Here is a 19,245-nt window from a genome sequence, read left to right on the forward strand (position 1 = left end):
AGATACACCAAAATGTAAATAGAAGCTATTTTGGGTGGTGTAATTATGAGCTTTCTCTTATGTTTTTAATCTATTAAAATTTCCCAAAGTTGTTGTAATGAGCATATACAATGATTATAAACATTTTGAAAGCCATGCGGATTTGTATGTACCCTGCTTGGTAGTGTGCACAAGTGTTTCATGGGCACAATCAAGACCAGTTCTGGAAAAGACACCTAGACCATCCACACCCCAGTGGCCATGCTAATCCATTTCAACAGAACTTTGAGAAAAAAGAATCCCGTGTATGGACTGGAGGACTCCTGATACTGTCACATAATGTCATTTCTTTTCTGCAAAAAGTAAATGAGAATCAAGCAAAGACTATAGTTTTTATTTTTGTATTTTTAGGTTATGGTTAGGACTCAGGTCTTTCCTAAAAGTTCAAGTACACACATGCATTGAACGCTAGGAATACTTGCCAGTCCCCTTCCAATGTCTCTCAGTTTTGAATCCCTACTTACATACTCTCGGGTATGTATTTCTAGTCGTTGAACTTGAAGGGATATACAAGATAAAAACCTATACAGTAGTTCAGGTGAAAATTTTGTTGCTATAAATCTGGCTTAAATTATATGTTCTTGGGGGCTGGGGATTTAGCTCAGCGGCAAAGTGCCTGCCTGGCAAGTGCAAGGTCGTAAGTTCGGTTCCCGGTACCGGAGAAAAACCAAAAAAAAAAAAAAAAAAATTATATGTTCTGCTCAGCCACTAAAGGAACTAGTTCAAAAATGTGTTTAAACCAGTTTTTTAAAATTTTCCAAATGAATGGTAAAGGTTTTTCACATATACTTGTCAGAGCTTTTTCACTTCTCTTGAAAGGAAAAAAAGGTACAAACTAGATTTTTGTTTGCCTTCTGAGTTTTCACTATGGTTTTCATCTTTAAATATATAAATAACAATATGGAAATAAGCCTTGAGAATCTGATCACCCCAGTGTAAAGCTATTCTATGAATGACCATAAAACAACTTTAAGTGTAACAGTCACTATCATAGATCCTTGTCAATGTAATAAGGTGAAACTATTTTTAAAGCGCTCTGGAGACTGAGATGATGATTTTTTTTTTTTTTTTTTTTTTTTTTTGGTACTAAGAATTGAACTCAGGACCTTGCATTTTCCAGGCAGGCACTGCACTGCAAAGCTCTATCCCAAGGCAAGATTAAAATTTTTACAAATGTTTAACTTCAATCCTGAGGACAATTAGGTGCTCTAAAAACCCAAATTATTTTTCAATTTATAGAAAAATAAAAATTTGATCTATCATGTCTGAAAGTTTATAATACTAACGTTCATTCTAAAAGTACATGTCTTTGAGAGATGATTCCCTTCAGAAACATTTTGTCATCTCTCATTACCCGGAGTAGATCAAGCCCAAGAGATATCGTCCACACTGTAAATTTGGCAATACCATAAATTAGTCCACTAATCCTATTATCACACAGTACAAAATGGTCTAGGTTGATAGGAATAAATACTAACTTTATTTACTCTTCTGCATTATAATTAGTGAGATAACAAAAGCCATATCAGCAGATAACCCATTTCTTACCTCATGGTAACATTTTTTTCATTTGCATAACAGAAGTTTTTGCTTCACAATGCAACTGCTGTAACTTAAATTGATTCAATTTAATTAACAAGTATTTATTCATTGCCTACCTGTGCATAGCACTATCCTAGGCATATAAAAGAATTAGAAGATATGATCACTGCTCATACGGAGCTCACAATCTGGATAGGAAAGAAGATCCGTGCAAACAAGAAACAATAAAAAAGCTTTACAAACTACATGAAATCAATGAGAATAATACACTCTCAATTAAAGACATAAAAGTCCAGGAAAATGACAGATGTGAGTGAGAACCGACACTAATGCAGACACTGTATCCAGAGAAAATAAGTCCAGAATTGGCTGGGGAACTATTTGCTCATTCTATGGCCAGTAAGAGTAAAAAAGAGAAATTAAAGACGGGACAATAAAAATCAGCATGTCTATTGCTGGGAAAGATGGGCCAATTAACTTAGTTCTGGGAAGGGCCCCTGGGAGTTACAAAATGCAACTGAAGTCACATCACAAGACTAGGAGGACAGTGAGTACTACTAATCAAAGTCAACTCAAACTTTAAATAACAGTGGCCAAACACTTCTAACAGTTCCAATAAAAGTGTCTTTTTAACCATAACCAAAAAAAGAAAAAGACAAAGATAAATTAGACCACTAGAATGTAAACTCAAGAAATGTAATAATTACTGAAAGCCAAAAGAATAGTCTGTGATGGGACAGCAGTCAGGGTGTGTCTTTGTTTTTTCTTTTTTAAACTCCAGTAGTTTAAGATACACCTACTCCCTCAAAAACCTTTAACCCAGCACTTAGCACGCACCTAACTTTCATAAGATTTTCATTTTAAAAGTCTATTCTTTTTCATAATGAACCCAGTGGCAATAAAAATGCCTTGGATATATATTTGGGGGCCCTCAGTGGGGATATAGGTAGCAAAATAAAGTGAGTTGGTGAAGGATTACAATGAGTATTTCATGTAAATATTTCTGAACTTAGAGGGAAAGGGGTAATACATTCCTACTCCCAATCCAAGAAAAGTAAAATAAAACAAACATACAAAATGAAAGTCCATATAAACAATTTTTTTAATTAACACAGCAATTATATCCAAAGTCTTAAATTACTGGATCACAACCACTTTTAAATTCAACTTGTTAGGAAAACTGTCAGGGAAACAGGCGGGAGAAAACGGCAGTGCAAGAATAAATCTTTAACTTGAAGTAAGATGGAGATCTTTCTTGCCCAAGGAGGACTGATGATGCCTTCACTGACAAACATGGCGCTGACACCACCCAGAGCAGTACAGAGCGGCCACTCCCCAAAGCTCATTCTCTGGACTTCACTTAGGGCATCACCTGAAACCAGGAAGGGGAGGAGTACTTCTGGGCCTCCAGGGTATCCGTGGAAGTTACTGTCCACCAGCTGCAGCTGTTTTCAAAGAAAGAGAGAGAGAAAGAGAAATGAAGAAGAATCAAACAAAAATGTAGTTTTCAAGGTCTGTAGTGGTTTTGAGCAAAGTGGCCTGACACTATATTTTTCAAGTGTGCTCCACATTTATAATACTTAGCATTTATATATTCAAATATTTCTGTTACTTAGTTTTCAAAGCCCTCATAAATTCTGAAGACAGGAGAGTGGAAGTTCTGCTTATTTGGAAACATTTATTAGCTGTTACTTAAGCAATGAATATAGAAATCCATTCCCATCGAATTTGCAACATAAGAGTTCCTCATGGCACAGAGATATTAAGAAGGTATTCACTGAGCAACTGTGCATATTATGGGCAAGCATCAGATAAATAACATGCTGTAGCATTACATCATGTTTTAAAACCACAAAGGTAGCAATAAACTTTAGCTGGAATTCAGATCTTAGAAGGTAGAATTTTCTACTTGTCATTTGCAGCACTAATTTGATAACAGTTCCAGAAAGTTCCATTCAACTAAATCCCATAAGTTTTTAGAATGAAAAGGCCTACTGATGAGCACACAAGGAATAAAAAGTAAATTCACAAAAGACATATCACCATTAAATTCAGAACACTGGAGATAAAAAGTAGATCTTTTTACATAGATAGAGCTGTGAAAACTTTTTACATAGATAAAGCAGTAAAAACTTTTTATGTAGATAAAGCAGACTATCAAAAATACAAGCCACTCAAAAACTTTATGAACAAAACCCTAATTGCACAGAAACTATCACAAAGAATCACCAACTGGGGTCTCATCTTATTAGAAAGGTTTTGCACAGCAAGAGAAACTACCAACAGAGTAAAGAGATAATCACAGTGTGGGAAAAATTTTTTTCCATCTGTTCCTCAGCCAAAGGACTAATATCCAGACTATATAAAGAACTCAAAAAAATCACAGTCCCCAAATTTAAAGACCCAATCCAAAAATGGGCATCTGAAATGAATACACACTTCTCAGATGAAGAAGTACAAACAGCAAATAAATCTATGAAAAAATGTTCAATATCATTGATCATTCAAGAGATGCAAATTAAAACAACACTGAGATTTCATCTCACCCTAGAAAGAATAGCTATTAGCAAGAAATTAACCCATCACAAATGCTGGAGAAGCTGTAGGGAAAAAGAAACCCATCTCCACTGTTGGTGGGAGTGTAGACTGGTGCAACCACTGTGGAAATCAGGGTGGAGATTCCTCAGAAAACTAAAACTAGAGGTTCCATTTGACCCAGCTATTCCCTTTATGGTATCTTCCTGAAAGAATTAAATCATCATACTACAGCAGTGTGTGCACCCCCATGTTTATAATAGCACAATTTGTAATAGCTAAATTTTGGAAAGAGCACAAACGTCCACCAAGCGATGAATGGATAAAGAAGATGTGGTTTTTTATACAGTACAGTACTATTCAGGCATAAAGAAGGATAAACTTGAGACATTTCTAGGTAAATGGATGCACTTGGGACCATACTCTTAAGTGAAATAAATTGAACACACATTTATAAATATTGCATTGTTTCTCTGGTGTGAGAAACCAAAGGAGTAAATAAGTTCCAAAATGTATAATAGATATTGTGAAATAGGAAGAAAATGTTTAAGTGAGAAGAGGAACTAGGGAAGGGGTAAGGGAAAAGAAACAAAAGGAAAAGAAACAAATGTGAAAAGAAGGGAAAATGTAACAAAGCTTTTGTAAATAAGGAGGCAAGGGGAAAAAAGAATCAAAATATATTGGGTACAGGCACAAATTCCCTATGATGAATGCGAACATTATGTACACTTAAAATGTACCAATAAACTTATTTTTTTTTTTGTCTTTTTGAGACAGGGTCTCACTATGCAGTTCAGGCTAGCCTTGAGCTCACTTTGTAGCCCAGCTGACCTCAAAATCGCAACAATCTTCCTGCCTCAGCCTCCCAAGTGCTGGGATTACAGGCATGTGCCATCATGCCTGGCTCCAATAAACTTAATTAATTTTAAAAAGTACAAGCCACTCAAGAAGATTTTGAATTAAAATAAGCTTATACTTCCTGATAGCAATTTGGAAATCTTGAATGTAATGAAAAATATCTAAAGCAATTTATTCAGAAAGAATATTATTTTTCTTAGCTGGATGTTTTCTAGACCTGCTTTTTCTAGTCACAAACATGTGAACAAACCAAGAAAGAAGGCAGAGAAAATGGAAGCTAAAGACAGGATAGAGGGATCACCATCCTGTTGAAGAGAAAGTAAAGGAAATCACCGGAATCACGGCTGTACACCAAACATAAAAAGGGACCAGTTGAGATTGAAAAAGTTCACAAGATCCTGGGAAATATTTCTCCAAGGAAATGAAATAAACGAGAAAGCCAGTATGTATGGACATATTAAAGTTTATGTAGTCAAGGCCCTGAAGAGTTTTAGAGGTTGAATTATTGATACGTAAATAGAAAAAATTTAAAAATATAAGTATGTGCATATATTCAAAATTTACCACCTAGCTCAACCATGGAAATGTTCATAATAAAATATGTCATCCTAACCAAAATAATGGTATAACTGTGTCCTGCCATGTACAGGGAGTTTGGGTATGAATTATTAACTCTACTGTAGTTAATGATTAATTGATAAAAAAGTGAGAATTTAAGAAATTGCAGGGGCTGGGGATTTAGCTCAGCAGTACAGTGCCTGCCTGCCAAGCACGAGATTGTGAGTCCGATTCCTGGTACCGGGAAAAAAAAGAAATTGCAATAAAAATGCAATTGGGGATAAGTATCTAAACAATTTACCAAAAGAGTTGAAACAGTTTTTCTTTGGGTGAGTGGCTATGTGTGAGTGGGAAAAGAGAAAAAAGAGATGCTATTTTTCATAATACACTTCTCAGAATTACATAACTCTAAACTATGAACACATGAAACATTGATTAAAAATGATTTGCGGGGGTGAGATATAGCTTAATGGAACAACATCTGACTGGAAAGTACAATGTACTGAGTTTGATTCCTCGTACAAAAAAAAGATTTTTTAAAAAGGCTATTTTCATAACTGTAAATCACTATAATCACTCAATTCAGCACCTAGCAATTGACCTTGCACTTCTGCATTCTGGGTAGAAAAATGTTTTCGAAAGCTAAGCATAAAGAAGGCAAATAAACAATGTCTTGAACATATATTGCTTAGGGTCACCTAGCACCCTTTCCTCTCTTCTTGGGTAGATGTACCCCTCCAGTGCATTCCATGACCTTCAGAGGGTCTGACCACGCCCTGTTCCAAGGGTGTCCTGACTACCTTCAGCAACTCACCAGTCACGGTGAGTGCTTGAGATATGTATTCTTGACCCGTATGGAGTCGATCCAAGGAGGTGAGACAGGGAACTTCCAGGAAAGAAGTTCTCTTGCTTTTCCCAGGAGCTACTCAAAAAATCCTAGATTTCCTTTGGGAATTGTGATCTCAGGTAATGGCCTTGGAAGTGGCTGCATCCATTCCTGCTGCCATGAAGGCCCGCCTACATGAAAAAGGATTAGTCTTGGGAGACTCACAGGGAAGTGGACTTGGCTACAGCCACATTCTAAATTTAGGGATAATGGTGGCCGGAAGCCATACATATCATTACACTGTTTATTTATGTAGACTAATACATTTCTCTGTTTTAAGTTAAACCAGTTTGAGTTGAATTTTTAAAATTATTTACGTGGGAGAAAATGTCTGCTGATATAAAGATTGTTAAAGTTAGGAATAAGGAAAAAGTTGAAAAAGACTTTCACTAAAGATTTTAGGTATCACTTCCTCGGAGGACCCAAGGCACGTGATTAATTTTGCAAATAGGGATCTGCCTTGTTCAAATCGAGTCATCTCTCAGTATCTATGAGGGTTTGGTTTCAGGCTCTCTCCACCTCCCCCTGTTTACACAAATCTAAGAAAGCTCTAATCTGCTATGCAGAATGATGTAGCATTTACATATAACCAACACACATCTTCCCATGCGCTTTATGTCATCTGTGGATTTCTTTCAATATCTAATGTAGAAGCTATGCAAATAGTTATACCAGTTGTACTGTTTAGGAAATAATGACAGAAAAAATGAGTCTGAACATGTTTAATTCAATCACAATGGTTTTTTTCCAAATATTTACAACAGCAAGTTGATTTAATCTGTAGTGAGGAACCTTCTGCAAGTAAAGGGCTGACTGCATTTTAAAAATTAAGAAGATTTCAAACAGGATAATGGGTTAGAAAAGCCACCTGGCAAGCAATGGTGAGTTCACAGTATCCTTCTGGGATCCCTATGCGTCCTTTCAAGCACAAAAAAAAGATCAAAATGAGCCCTGATTGTAGCCATTATTTGTATATGACTAGAGGGTTGTTTCTATCATTTTCTGTCAATTTATCAATTTTCAAGGTCATTTTTTAAAAATCATTGCTTGCAAATTTATATTCCTGAACTTTTCCTTCTTTTTTTTCATCTACTGGAAAACAAACAACACCCCCTGGATGATGTTTGAGAGGGTTAAAAAGGTAGATGGTGAGGGTTTGGAGTGACTGGCTAAGGGCAGTCATTCTGCTTGCCATCAAATGCTTCATTTGGAGGAAAAATAATTTTAAAAAAGCACACTGTTAGAAAGAAAATAAATTGAGGGAAAGGAGAAAACAAAGAAAGAAAGAAGGGAAAAGAAAAAAAATATATATACACACAGAAGATAGTTAAGATAATTGTACTACTAATGTCTATTGGCTTATTGAAAGGAACAGTTAATAACTTTTTTATCAATTTGGCATGCCTATAGCTGGTAATCTGAACAACTACTTTGAAGATAACAATATGCAATATAACAACCATAGTTGATTTCCTACCATCTTGTTTTGAAATTTTGTATCTTTTTAATGTTCTTTTTATTTTTTATTCTCTTTAAAATAGAAGGCAAATAAAAACTGAACTATAGCTCTAACCTGCTCGTGCAGCCGCCATCTTCTTGTTTCGCATTTTGTTCTCCAAAGCTTGCTACCCAATAAGAAAAGAAAACGAAAATTAGATTTCCTGGTGTTTTATACAACTTGACATTCAGCGAGACAATATTTCTACAAAATAAATTGCATCCTACCATTTTCATCTTCTTTTTGAGATCCAGATTTGCTGCCTTCTGGCCCTTGGCAGTAGCATTGAGATAATAGATGGTCAAACTAAATATAAAAGTAATGATAAAATTGGCATTTTTGAGTTTCTCAAGAGTCTTCTCACATTTACATTAACTAAATCATGGAATGTCAACCTGAGAATGGACATTAAGATTTTTTTTACTCAAAACTTCTTATTTTGTAGCTAAAAGCTGAATCAAGAGAAGTAAAAAAGTGCAATCAGAGAAACTATGATAAAACAGAAAAGTTGGACCAAAGGCTCCTTATCCACAGCTTGGAGTTCTAATTACTGTCCCACACTGCCTCAATTAGCTTCTTCCTAAAAATGTATTGAAATCAGTTTAAATCATAATTAGAGGCAACATTTTACATTAATGGCAATGGCACCCAAGAAAATGGAAAATCTACTGAAGTATGGGGAATATGAAGAATAAAAAGAAAAATTACTTTCTGCCTCCTTTGGCCTTTACAACTAAGAATATAATCTTCATTCACATGGCTAATTACCATGGAGATTTTTTTTCCCCATAAAATCTATTATTCTCATTTCTCCCTTCTTCCAGGAGAAAATGTTTTATAAAGGTATAATTTTGGTTTTTATGTGACATTTATGTTTGTAGGATGAACAAAATCCAAACCAACAATTCTACAAAAATAAATGTTATTCTTCTGTGAAGGCAAATTTAGCAAAAAAAGAAAGAAAGAAAGAAAGAAAGAAAGAAAGAAAGAAAGAAAGAAAGAAAGAAAGAAAAATTTCAGCAACAGAAAAGGTGACTGATACCATTCTCTGTTGCAAATAACCAGATATCAAACATATATATCCTCTGCTCACCAATACGCCAAATCGTATCCCTTATGAGCCATCTGGTGCTAGCAGCGCAATTACTATTATAGTTTAGCTGCATCTGTTTATCTCTTATATGATTAAGCAGAGTTTGACTGCAATTACACAGGAGAGTGTTGGGAACAATATTTGGCATGAAATAGGCATGCAATCAATGTGTATGTGTGTGTACGGTTGTGCATGTGTATTATAAGAATTTTCTTGGAAAAGTTCCTGGATTTAGAAGGGTGAATTCAAAGATCTCACAGTCACCACCACCTCTGAAATTCTCTGTCTATCCATCACTGTCTTTCTGCCTTGGGAGGCGCCTTCAGTGAGTTTTCCTCACGAATCACATCCCCATCTCAAACGGAATGGCACTGCCTACAGAGAACCAACCTGAATTCTACTCGGATACCCTAAAGCCATCCACACAGGTTTAATATGACCCACTGGGGAAATTCAAAGGCTTGTAACATTCTCTAATTAAAGGTAATAAAAAGCCAAGCCAAGTGTATGGGCTTCATAAAGTAGAATATGAGACCTCAGGATATGAAAAAATTCAAATTAGTAATAAACTGAAATTTGAATTTTATGTCAAAGCCTCGGAGCCAAAATCAATCTTTCTGGATCTCTATTTGACCCTTACATGCTGCCAGTGCTCCCCTGGGCTGCTCATACCATGGGTTGTGAAACTCTGGATGCCAGGTTAAATTCACTCCCCAGATTATTTTGTGTGGCTAACAAACTCACAGTGGTTTTTCAGTTTCAAATGTTTATATAAGCATTTATGTAAAATCTTAAATTTTGCCTTTTGGCCTGAAATATCTACTATACTGTGGCTTTTAAGAAAAGCATGGCCTGAGTTTAGGCTGTCCCTTCAAAGTGGGCCCAGCCCTTCTGACATTCCCACAGGGCCCAAACCCTGCTTAATGGTACAAATGAATGGTGTTGATAATAGGATTAACAAAACCAACTGCTTGAGGTTATTGTGGGAATAAATGTATCTGTCCGTGGGCAATTAGTGTCATGAACAACAGCATCATTCATTCGCTCCCACATTCTGGACACAGTGTAGATACTAAGGGATCAGCATCCAAAAGATGTTGCTCCTTTTCTTATAAACATATCGATCTCCCAATAGATTAAGGACATTGTTTTAAAAACAGACCTTTAAATTATGTGTTTATCTGTATCTGTGTGTGTGCGTGTGTTGTAATTATGATTTTATTTATGTCAGTGAAGGACTTTGACTGTCTAAGCCCACAGGAGAGTTACCAGTATGCTTTCTAAAGCCACTGTATCAGGAGAAGTGTGGAGAAGAAAATCTCCTCGAGGGCCCTCTGGTGAGACAAGCTGTGAGCAGCAGGTTATTTTCTAATACATCTGTGCCAAAGATTTACTATCAGATTCTCAATACCACTCCATGATCAAGGTCCAGTAATACACAGTAGTAATCTGCCTCGGTGCGCAATTGTCCCTGTGCGTTATTAGCTCTCCCTCGCAGAAGGTCATGTTGTAAGGCAGTGAGCACTGGATTTACTGGAAAGCAGTTTGCTTTAAGTCCTGCTATTGCCCGGTGACAACCTTTCTCTCTTTGGGAAGATCATACCTCTAAGTTGTTTCTTGATTTATAAAATTGAAGAATATGTCCCCTGCCCTCACCACTTTATATGGCTTAGGACCATGACAGTGCCTACGACAATAAAGTCATTATCTAGTTTAGAATCCAACTTGTTTACTTCATACCAGTGCCATTTCCTTCCTCAGATTTCCTCATCTTGTGTTTACTGAAACAAATCCAATCTTTTGCATCAACCTTGTTCCTAACTGGTCCCTGCATGCGGCTTACTACCTGCCTTCCACAGCTGACAGACTTCCTATTTGGAAAGGTGCAGGGTGTTTACAAGGAACGCCACATTTCTTTGCTGCTTTGTTGCAAGTGTGTATTTTTACTTTAATGTGAGTTTATCTTTTGTGGTTAAGAATCAGGAGTCAATGGAAGGTATATGGGAATGAAAAAAATCCATCAAATTCTCTTTTGGAAATCACTTCTGATTTCAAAGAGAGAGACTAAAGTACCTTTCCAAGAGTCTCGAGCACTCTGATAGTCTCAGGATGTACAATAGTTATTGACAGCCTTCTAAAAACAGGGACGGGGCAGTTCTTCAGACCTTTTGCAGGTGTGTCCAACCTGCAGGAGCTTTGTTACTTACATACATTAGCAACAGTTGTGACTTTTCTATTAGGCCCAAGACAATTCCTTTCCACTCAGAGAAGCCCAGGGCAAGCCAGATTGGCCCACAGGCCACCAGGTGGACACACCTATAAGCATTTAGCCTTATAATATAGTCTGCAAGGCCTCCAAAGGAATATTACCTTAGAGACTCATCATTTCTCTATATTCACAACCATCTGCTTTATGGAACAAGAGCAGGGGCCATGCTGTGGAGCAAAGCTCAATGTGCTGATTAGATTTGGAATTTATGTTTCCCTTGCTTTCGCTGTTTACTGATAATTATTTTGGTTACTTGGGAACAAATCTTATAATCCTAGAGAGGCAAGACAGATGCAGATGGCTGTGAATTACAGCCAATAGGATCAGAATATGGCTCATGAATTTTAGCTTCCACCACCATGTAATCAGAGCGGTATTTGGTTAGGTTACAGCACAACCCACAGGAGAGGGAGATAGCTGAAAGGCTGGAACTGCAGAGGAGCCAAGAAGCAAATTACAAGGGCTCCTTCTATGAGAAGGAGAAGCACTTACGCCATCACCAAAACGACAGCAATGACCAGCCCAGGGTTAGACAGCTGCCTCAAAATCTTCGCCATCCAGCTTGGGAAATCATTCTCCAAAGTCTCACCAATGACTTCAAACATCCTGTTTTTGCCACTGGGAGGGAAAAAAAGAGAGAGAAAGAAAATACATATTTAAAACAAATAGAAAATTCTGGTTACAGGAAGAAAATTCATATACAGTACTATCTAAGTATTCCGGCAGGTTAGGAATCTGATGTTTAGTTGTGTCTCCTGATACTTTAACTCTTGACTGTCCTATCAACATGTGTCTATTGTGAATGCAGTAGTATATGAGAAACGTTACCCCAGCACATACATGTGCACACGCATACACACACACACACACACACACACACACACACAAAGTCAGTGAAGCTAGGAAATTAAGCACAGCATTAGGAGAGGCTTTTAACAGTATATTTCTGAGATTTTGATGGAAATGTAGCTTGTAAGTAGCTCATAAGTCTGCCCCTCAACCAGCTGTTCTCGTTGGGGAATGCACTCTTTGGGCTGAGAACACAGTGCATTCAATTTTTAATTGGCTTTGGAAATGAGCTCAAGAAATACCCTTGTGCAATAAAATTCGCAAATAACCCAATATCTCTTTCCGTACAGCAGCTTCCATCTCCTTTCTCCCAGACCGCCTTCATCAGAGATGATAACTAGACCCACACTGAATGACAAGCCCCTTCCCTCGGTCTTTCTTCCGCTGAGCAGCCCCTAAAGAACATCCACTAAAACCTAACCTGCTTCTAGGAGAGTGGGGTCTGCTGAACTAGAAAAATGAGAGCAGGATGTTTTCAGCTGGCAGAGAGCATCTAAAAGTGTAATAGAATATTCACTGTGTCAAGCATTCTTTTCTGCGTACATTTTTATTCTACAATGAAAAGTTCTGTTCCAACACATTTTATGCATGCTCAGATTAAAAGATGTAACAAACAATAACATTGAGTCTTGCTTTTATTGGTTAATCTGTAAATACTTTCAACTACTGAGAGAACATGATCCACAATCCCAGGTCAGACTTTTTTTCTTTCAGATCTAACTAATACTCTTCTTCAACAAAGAGTGACCCCAAATATAAACCTGTACCTACTTCATGTTCTTCTTATTTAAAAATCTACTTAAAGGAAAACAAGAATATATAATGCCAAAATGTTGAGAATCATTATATTATTTCCTGTCTCTGAGGTGATGGGTAGTCTTTGCTTTAATGTTAAAATATTTCAAAAATTTCCAAGTTATCTAAGATAAATACATACAATTATGAAATGAAATGCATTAAATGAAACATGCATTAAAAATAAAATTACCACAATATAATCAAGGAGCTTCTGAGAGCTACAATTTGTACAGAATTATTGGCACACACGGGGAGGCATCAAATTTCAGGAAATATGATAGAACAGTTAAGAGTTATCTTTCTCTGGACATCAACAAAATTATTTTTAAACTGTCCACTAATTTAAAGTAATTTCATGTACTAATGTCATGTACTAGCTATAGGGAGAATGTTCTAGAACATTTATCCTCACTAGCTAGATCTTATAAAACCAGAAAATACTAGAGCACTTCATCAAATGGTTTTGCTGAACAGGTAAATGAACTGCACTGAGTCACATGAAGACACACTTCCACTTGATACTGCCTGGTCACCACTGTCCCCATTAACCTGCCTCAAATTCAAGTTTGCTGCCCACCCAGAGCCGGGGACAGGCAGTGTTCACTAGGCAGCAAAGCAAACACCTCAAAGTCAGATTCTTTTTTTTTTTTTTTGTACTGGGAATCAAACTCAGGACCTTGTGCTTGCCAAGCAGGCGCTTGTGCTACTGAGCTATATCCCAGGCCCTTGATTCCTAAAGATGGTAAACCCACTGTGTGAGTAGCACAGACACAGCCCTTGTCCACTACTCCTTCGAAAATACTGAAATTCCTCGATGGCAGTAGTGACATGCATGTAGTAATTTTGTCCAAGTTCACCAGTTAGGAAACCCTTGGTCAAAGTCTGATACTATGTCTTAGTTGCAAACTATTTTTTTTTCCGATAAAAGTCATAGTAACTCAGTGTATGACATAGGGAAAACCAAAGAAGAGAGATCAAATTGTGCAGTCACCATACATGTCTCACTGAGCGGTACTTTCAGTCTGAATGCACCTGTGCAACCATGAAGCTCCGTGTTTACAGCAAGTAGTTTCTCTTTCAGACAGGTAAGGACCTTTTTGTCTTTTCCTGAGAAGAACCAACTTCCAATTAAAACACCAAAAATACCCTTAACATTTATCCTGGATATTAAGTTGTGCAGGGAATTTGCTTGTAATTGAACACCCAATGGTATACATTCTGAAATTTGTAGTCCGAGAGGAGAGATTAAGTCTCCTTCATGACTGTAATTTCATATTTAGTCTCCAGATGGCACTGTCTGCACTATTTATTTCAGCCTGGAAATGTGCACAGGTGCACACACATGCACACACACATGCGCACACACACGCATACAGGAAGAGGGCTTGTCAAAATCAGTTTCCTGAGTCTGACAGAAGTGCAGCCAATTTTGATCTTCTGGCTCAATATTTTCTTTCTTTTCTAGTAAAACAGTGACTAAGTCTATCATGAGAGTGAAAATAGCTCTTTTACACTTAGTCTGTGGACAACAAATATTTTTTTGAAACAAACATTTTGGCTTTAATTAAACAACTTGCACCTGACAGCATGAAGGTGAAATTACATATGGCCATGCTAACACCATGCTTGTCCTTCCCTTGGCTTCCTACATTTCCATTTTCTTCCCTCTAATTCACACTGGCCGGTAAATCAACAGGCAGAGATTCTTGGGGGGAGGGAGGGAGGCAGGGTAAGGGACTAATTTCCCAGGGCTTTCAAAAGAGGAAATTCTATCTTCCAGATCCTAGGGACTTTGCTGCTTGATATGTGTCAGAAAGAGAGCTCCGTCAGAGAAAACTATAGAAAAGGACAAGTTGAACTCACATCAGGGTCCTCTTGACTCTGATTGCTGGCCTGAGTGATATTTGAGGTAAATATACGGAAGACACATATTTGTCTTTTTACCAGCATATAGCATTTTGTGTAACAAATTGTGCAACACTCTTCATACTCACTATCATTTAATACTGATTCCACTTTTTAAGTAATGTGTGAGCAACCTCCCGCTGCCCCTGAATGCAGTGGAGAACCTGAAAAATAGCAATAACTCACTATATCTGGTTATGCTGTTTTAACATTAGGAAAACTCTCACATCCAAACAGGTGTAATCAAAGTTTGCACTTAGTTGTGCCCTAATATGGAGCCAGCTCAGTTTCATGTCCATATTTTATCCAAGCAGAGCCTAGAACAGTATAAATTAATTTCCCATTTATGATCACCAAGTGAGAAAATAGGTGAGACCTGCCTAAGATTCTACATATAGCAGAATGATCCCAAATAGCCAAAGGGTCTCATTTCTATCCACCAAAAATGCTGCTGAAGAGAAAATAAATTATACAATGGGTGGATATTTCCACCTTTACCCCCAAGTCAAATTTCAAAGACTAGAGACCTGAAAGGACCACAATCAAAGGATGGTGGTAGGGACACGATCATGTACAGGACAGGCATGGTGGACAGGAAGAGGATGAGCAACAGCATGCCCAGGTAGAAGTTGTTTGATCTGGAAGCTTTGAAGACCCTGGCCTCGGGAACGTTGCAGCACATCACGGCCCAGCACTGGAAGTACATGGATGTGTGGAGTCGCAGAATATTGATCCCCGGGAGGCTGGGCGCAAAGAAGGAGCCCATCCTGGAAAGGAAACAGAGCCGTGTTGAGTGTCGGGTCTTCAGTACATAAGGAGGTCAAGCAGCATCGCACTTCTTTCCAAAGGCAGGAAATGTATTAACACAGTCAGCCGCAGAAACTCCTGTCACAATTGAAGGTGACTACTCAGGTTCCACATTCTACATGTTTTACATTTCCCTCATTGTCGTAGGTATTGTGCACATAGGTTTTTCACAGAAAATATGTAAACTAACTATATCCATCATTAGTAAATATAAGCAACCAGAGTAAATAGTATATTAACCCTGTCTTACTTCTTTCTTCTAATTCTAAAACAATTTCTCCAATACTTATTTCATTAATATATCTAACATTTTTATGGCTGACTCTTAAAACCACTCATTATAGTCAAAGAAACAGCATATTTCGCTTAACCTTTCGGTCATGAATAATTAGGTTTCTTTTAATGCATAAGGAAAAAATTTAAATAATTTTTCTCTTTCTGATAGTAACCATTGTCTCTTTTTAGTAGCTACTAGAATGTGGTAGAGCTGATTAGAAAGACATATTTGTGGTTAAGGTTATGTTATATAGTCTTGAAAATTTATAGCTAGTTTTATGTGTTTTTGAGATGAAACGCCCTCACATCTACTTATAGTTTATGTGTTTACTTTCTTATTATAGTTTGTGCTGGGAATCTACTGCTTTGTGCACCTGACTTTTGTTTTGTTTTGTTTTTTTTTTTTTTGAGACAGGGTCTCACTATGTAGGGTAGGGTGGCCGTAAACTCTGTGATCCTCAAGCCTCAGCTTCTCGAATACTGGGATTACAAACATGCACCACCATATTCGGCTCTGAATTTTGAAAAGCATGTAACAAATCACTTTTAAAGCCAGTTAGGTGAGGCTACTTTTACTATTCAATTTATTACTCCAAAAACAAAAAGAAGATACATGTGTACTTATTTTATAAATATAGGTAAAATCTTATCTTTAAAACTGCCCCAAGTATAATAAAGCTCTCAGCATTTCTGGTTAGGTCTAACATTTTCTAATACCTGAATGTGTAGTTATTTAACCAATTCAATATAACCTTAGTATATTATAGAACCACTATTTACTTAAAGATATTAATTTTTTGTTACAACTGATATTATACCAACCCAAAGTTAACTCATTGCTTTGAAAAGTGGAATTGTGCTGTGATTTGGATTATTTCATTGTTGATAGGATGTCAGACAACAGATATGAATGTCTGCCATAGTGCATTGAACAAAATGTTCTGGAAAGTATTTTTGGTTTTGGTGCTGTTGTTGTTGTTGTTTTGTTTCTTTGTTTGGTTTGTTTTCTTTGAGTGGGAGGATATAATTTGAGGCAGCAATGTACCATTTTTCTATGTGCCATTTTTATATGTACCATTTTTATATGCACCATTTTTATAAAATAACAAGACAGAAGTTGAAAGTTAAAAGAAACAAGTAAATTGCAACAATCCCAGTTGATAGGTCAGAATTTCAAAGTCCTAGATTATATTATCAAATGCCGATATCTGTGGTGTAACACATTTGTAAATGATATTGCTCACCTCATTCTAAATGTCAGCCCTGGGCCTGTAACCTGCTTTGGTCAATAAAATATGAGTAGCAATTACATGTTTCGCTGCTAGGTGGAAATTTTAAAAGCCTATGTGGTTTTCTTCTCTTTGCTCCCTGCTTCTGTGACCAGTAATGTTTCAGATGAATCTTATTCCATCAGTCTGGGTCTCCAAAGTGAGAGTAAAGTGTAAGACCAGAGCTTTCCTCAACCTACGATGGACATGTTCTTTTAGTGAGTTAATAATAGTTTGGGCTTGTGTTTCTTTATTATAGAACCTGATTGCATCCAAGGCAAAATTTTGTATGTCACTGAAAACCTAGACTTACTGTTCATATACATATATATATGTGTGTGTGTGTGTATGTGTCTATCATATGCATGTGGGTCTATAGATAAACAAATGTCAACATAAATGTCACATAGATTTTATGAACAGATGATTCAAGAGCCATAACCCAGAAAAACAGTTCCTGGCACAGTGCTATCTGAGTCTGCTCGTCATATCTGTGTTCCTCGCTTACTAATCAGCTCACCTCACAAAGACCCTTAGCCAGACCTGATCTCATCGTCTGTCAGTTAAAAACCAATGTAATGTTTTAGTCCTATGAAATGCTTTTCTTCCTTGAAGATCAAAGCAAATGAAAGCTTTTATTTGCCTCTCTGTATTACGCTAGACACAGGCACATGTCAGACAAATCACTCCCATCTGACTGAAAAAATGCAGGGGAAGAGGACAGGCATGGAGAAGGGTACCCAACAGGACTGGGTTGGAACCGTGTCCAAAATTCACCTCTTCTCCCGCATCATTCTGTGTTCTCTATGACCTCTCTGCATCCCACTAGGACAAACATATTTTATGCTTTTCATAATTTATAAATATTAGTACAGCTACTTAGGGTCTCTATTTTAAAAATAACCATCTACATGAAGGTTGATGAGTCATTCAGCCAAATCATATCAAAATGGACTTTACCTGTCCGGCTTGATTTTAATAACATCTGTGTAAGCAACCTTCACTCTCCAGCAACTCCTAAAGCAGCAATTAAATGTTTACAAATCACAAACCAAGAGACTTCAGTACAAAATCCCTATCGTGTTTTGATTATTTTTGTGGAAAATAGCTAACCTCAGGTGTCAGAGCATCATACCTCATGAAACAACAGGATTCCTATGGGTGACGGCCTTGGGCAGAGTGAGCCTACTACCCTAACACTGCACCTGCCTGCACTTTCCACCATACCACACCCCCGCCCTCAGCAATCTCCTAGGACTTAAGGAAAGATTCGCTGTGCAAAGCATTGACCAGACTGTGAATAACAATAACAGTTATTTTGCTTCTGGGACCCTGGAAAGTATGTAAATATCTTTGTATAGTCACTGTTATGGTTTGTGTCTGTGTGTCCCCCCAAAGCCTCATGTGGTCATGGGGCAGGCTTTTAGAGTTTGACTGATTATGGGTGTGAGAGCTGCACCCACCCTGGAGTGGATAGTTTACATATGTAAGGGAGAGCAAGAGGCTGCTTGTGGCCATTTCCTGGCTTTTGTGCTTGTTGCTTTGGCTGTGTTCTGTCCCCATGAGCTGTAGCCCTCTGCCATGTGCCAGTCTGCCTTGTAACCTGCCAAGTATGGACTAAAACCTCCACAAACTGTAAGTGAAATAAACCTTTCCCCTCTTAATTTTGGGCATCAGGTATTCTGTCCCAGCAATGAGAGAAAAGTATCCAAGACAGTCACAAACACAGTCACTTTCTGAAGTCATTATAGAACTAACCACAAGTAAGTTAAATACAAGGACAATGCAGAGACTTTGATAAAAGATCTGCCCATGAGAGAACCTGAAAGATGTTTAAATCCTTCAGAGTTTCAGTGTGAACAATCATGGACTAAACAGTTGCAAAATCACCAGCACACCAATGAGGGTAGCAATTGCAGCAACTTTTCTGACAATAAAAATGAATTTTTAGGCCGATCTATTGTCTTAACTCTGAAAGAACACAATAGATGGGCAACATATGTCTGTTGGCACACACCAGGCCTGAGGGATTCACGACACTTTGTGTGAAAGTCACTGGTACAA

At 37.4% G+C, this 19,245-nt stretch overlaps 1 protein-coding gene across 1 annotated transcript in view; it reads right to left on the minus strand.

The window, feature by feature from the left end:
- Nucleotides 1-2,911: 2,911 nt before the first annotated feature.
- The window catches only part of Tmc1 (transmembrane channel-like 1), a 101,645-nt gene continuing 85,311 nt past the window's right edge, over nt 2,912-19,245 (minus strand). The window contains exons 16-20 of the mRNA XM_005388743.1: nt 15,358-15,597; nt 11,771-11,896; nt 8,144-8,222; nt 7,992-8,043; nt 2,912-3,026 (exon numbers count right to left, since the gene is read on the minus strand). Coding sequence (XP_005388800.1) covers nt 3,007-3,026; nt 7,992-8,043; nt 8,144-8,222; nt 11,771-11,896; nt 15,358-15,597 — 517 coding nt within the window. The 3' untranslated portion in view covers nt 2,912-3,006. The remainder of the gene's footprint in view (nt 3,027-7,991; nt 8,044-8,143; nt 8,223-11,770; nt 11,897-15,357; nt 15,598-19,245) is intronic.

The sequence above is a fragment of the Chinchilla lanigera genome, unplaced genomic scaffold (assembly GCF_000276665.1).
Source record: "Chinchilla lanigera isolate Chin_1 unplaced genomic scaffold, ChiLan1.0 scaffold00033, whole genome shotgun sequence".
Taxonomy (NCBI): domain Eukaryota; kingdom Metazoa; phylum Chordata; class Mammalia; order Rodentia; family Chinchillidae; genus Chinchilla; species Chinchilla lanigera.